At 36.0% G+C, this 3,456-nt stretch overlaps 2 protein-coding genes across 2 annotated transcripts in view; both read left to right on the forward strand.

Annotated features, from left to right (window-relative positions):
• LOC104819425 (auxin response factor 2-like) overlaps positions 1 to 344 on the forward strand; it is a 5,343-nt gene extending 4,999 nt beyond the window's left edge. The window contains exon 15 of the mRNA XM_010549490.2: positions 19 to 344. The gene's annotated coding sequence lies outside the window, so the exon portion shown is untranslated. The remainder of the gene's footprint in view (positions 1 to 18) is intronic.
• Positions 345 to 2,129: 1,785 nt separating this feature from the next.
• LOC104820164 (putative non-specific lipid-transfer protein 14) lies at positions 2,130 to 2,835 on the forward strand. Its single transcript, XM_010550533.2, has 2 exons — positions 2,130 to 2,529; positions 2,729 to 2,835. The coding sequence occupies exons 1-2, from the start codon at positions 2,171 to 2,173 to the stop codon at positions 2,736 to 2,738; spliced, it is 369 nt and encodes a 122-aa protein (XP_010548835.1). The 5' UTR covers positions 2,130 to 2,170; the 3' UTR covers positions 2,739 to 2,835.
• The last annotated feature ends 621 nt before the right edge of the window (positions 2,836 to 3,456 follow it).

The raw sequence follows: 3,456 nt of genomic DNA on the forward strand, positions 1-3,456 counted from the left end.
TGAAGGAGAGGGGGGGGGGGGGGGGGGGAATGATAAGGAAAGAGGGGGTGGCATGGCATATGCAGAAAGCACAATTGGAATTTGGGCGAAATTGCAGGAGGGACATCGAGAGAAAAGAGCAATGCAAAGAGTGGTGGGGCGGGCCGAAGCAAAATACGTCTATGATTGTTTTTTTTTTTTTAGGAAGAAGGGGAAAAAAAGAAGAAAAGGGTTATCAAGTATTCCGGGCGGGCTTTAGGTTGAATCATGTTTTCCTACCACGTAACATATATTTGTTGGTTATTATGAATATATATTGAAACATGGACATTAATACAAATCTCTGTTTATGGGTTGTTACAATATTTCAGAGTATTTCGTGGGGCTTTGCTACTATTTCTCCGGTAATATTCTTTTGAAGAATATAGCCAAGATTTATACCGTCGTCTGGACAAACATTGTTGATCTATGCACCTAAAATATAAAAAGATACGACAGAAATCAATGATTCTCAAAATAAATATCGAGTTTTGAATTGTAATTTTTTATATTTGTAAGATTTTATCTCGATTGAATGATGTTTCTGGTTTTGTATCGATTTTCCTAATTTATCCTGGAAAAAAAAACAGTTGATATTTTATACAGGAGGAGAGAAAGCTAAAGGAGAGAAAAAAAAAAGGGTTTTGGTTTCTGGTTTTGGTTCGATATCGATTCGAATTCGGTTTTTACTAAAAAAATGTTCTGTATTTTTGGGTTTTTTAATATTCAATTGGTTTCGGTTCCGTTTCAGTTTATTCGGATATCAAGAAACATAATCATAGAGATATTTTGAGTTTTCGGTCGGGAAACGATATTGATTCATATGATTAATAGTCATTGTATGCATTATATGACTCGTACGACTAATAATCGTATGACTCACATGATCTGTACGATTCATATTGTTCACATTACTCGTATGACTCATAAGATCTCGTATGACTCACATAGTTTATGTGATTTATATGACCTTGTACGATCCATATAACTCATATGATCCGTATGATTCATATAACTCGTACGATTCATTTATCGATTACTTGACTTTCTCGTGTCGATAAGTTGTATTGACTTCCCCGTCAACGATCCAATATTCTAATTATTTACTCTAACCCTTTGTTCCATCGAAGTTTTTTCGTCCGTCTTTCTATAAAACTGTTAATTGTAACCTCTACCTAAAATTTCATTAGTATGGCCACTTTGGACTAGTTTCTTCAATCTCACACTTTCGCAATATATCTAGGCGCCAATGACACATCGAATTCAAGGGACACCCTATACCTTTATTTATTTTTCATTATATCGAGATTCCGATATACCACGTCGTAATCGTAAATAGAGAACGTCCCAATATTTTTATATCATTAGAATTCATTACATATAAAATATGACATTGATTTTTGTTTTGTTTATTATCATCTACCACAAAATTCGCATCTTTAATCCGGATTTGGTACTAACTACACAAGAGCGAACTCATTCTTAGACAAAGTTATTATATACAATATACACATAATTCTCTTTATTTTTATTGTTTTGAAATTGAAATAGAAATAATTACTCTAACCAAAATAAATGATTTATTAGTAATAGATTCCATTTTTTAGGCGATCAGAGACTTATCGAGCTTTGGTCCCGACCCGAAGTCTGATCGATCCTGCTCGTCCCGATCGGGTATCTGGATCTATATTTCTTTTTTTTTTTGGAGCAACCGGATATTATAGATCGAAACTTAGATTAATTTTGCAGCCGAGAGCAAGGCATATGATTGGAATTACGTTTCTCTTCCCAACTTAAAGCTCGAACTCGGAGCGGAACATATATTTTTCGTTGAGATACCCAAACTGAGTAACAGGTCTAATACCAAATCCTTGGTATTTTTTTTACGAGCATCGGGTTTCGGGCATCATTGACATCTCTAGTAAAAGATATTAAATTTTTTTTATACAAATAATGTTAAAAGCCATGCTGTGAACAGTGTCATGTGCACACGTATGATGCAGCCTTACAAACTTCATATAAACCACATGACAACCATGCACATCTTGTTGCTAACCAAACAATCCTTTAGCAAGAGGAATTGTATATAAGCCCTAACTTGTGCAAGAAGCAAAACCCACCCCCACACAGTTTTTTTTTAAAAAAAAAAACAATGGGAAAAACACTAAAGCTGATGATGCCCTTGTGCTTGTGGTTGTCAGCAGCAGCTGCCTTGGCCATAGCCGTGGAGGCTGGAATGGACTGTGGGGCGGTGGGGACGTTGATAGCGACGTGTACGGAGTACGTGAACTACGGGTACCCGGATCCTATACCCGGGTCGAGATGCTGCGACTCCATGAACGTGCTGAGCATGTACTCTTCCGACTCCACTGCCAGCAAACGGTGGCTTTGCCATTGCTTCATCCATCTCATCACCCTCTACAACCCCAACGCCACCGCCATTGCCACCTTGTCCGGCTTCTGCGGCGTCGTTTTGGGCTTCACCGTCGACCCCAACACCGACTGCAACTTGTGTGTACTCCCTCCTCTTCCCCCCCCTCCCCCTTTTTTGTTGTCGTGAAATCTACCAAAACCGGTTTATTTTAAACCGTAGACAAAGTATTTATTCCACTTAATTACTGAAACACGATTATTTCCTCATTTTCATGATTTTTATTCCCCTTTTTGTCCCATATGTCATTTGGTGTTCTAATAACATTTTTTTTAACAGCATTCAGTGACACTCATCTGATGCGGACGAATGTGATCATTTTTTTGGGAAGCAAGAAAGAGACTTTGTGGTGTTACATTGGACCGACGATGTTCTCGCGCGTGGGGTCATTACGGCTTGGAGACAAACGTTTAATTTTCATTATAAGTTATTTTATATAGTGCTAATAAAATTGTAACACAATTGTTATCTTAAATGAATGACTTTAGTAAAAATTATACATCAATAAATTAAAAATAATAATAAGCTCGTAGTACTTCTAATGGCAGATATATAAAACGCATGTTTTGATTATATATATTGCATGGAAATGATGCTAGTATACATAATCAAGACAAGCGTTTTATATATCATTGAAATGAATGGATATGTTAAAAAGAATTTGAATAAAGAATACGAAAAGATTTTAGAATGAGAACGTGGAAAATGAATACACTCGATCCATGTTCCACATAGTCAAAAGTGCAATTTACTAAATTTGGAAAATTGAATAGTAATTCTACTATGAGCCTTCTTATAAAGCACCCGTTTTGGGTTTGGGTTTGGGTTTAAAATATTGGTTTTTCTAAATTCTGTTTTTTCATTTGCTAAAATTTTCTATTCCGTTTTCAAAAATATTGAAAATATCTTTTCAGTGATATATAAAAAGCATGTTTTGGTTATGTATAATGAATTCATCAATTTGGACTGCATCCGATATTGGATCGATCCCACTCCAGACCGGACCG

This window comes from Tarenaya hassleriana, unplaced genomic scaffold (genome assembly GCF_000463585.1).
Source record: "Tarenaya hassleriana unplaced genomic scaffold, ASM46358v1 Cleome3, whole genome shotgun sequence".
NCBI lineage: Eukaryota > Viridiplantae > Streptophyta > Magnoliopsida > Brassicales > Cleomaceae > Tarenaya > Tarenaya hassleriana.

Bases quoted from the DNA above. Each gene is read 5' to 3' on its own strand.
- LOC104820164 (XM_010550533.2), top strand. From the start codon at position 2,171: ATGGGAAAAACACTAAAGCTGATGATGCCCTTGTGCTTGTGGTTGTCA.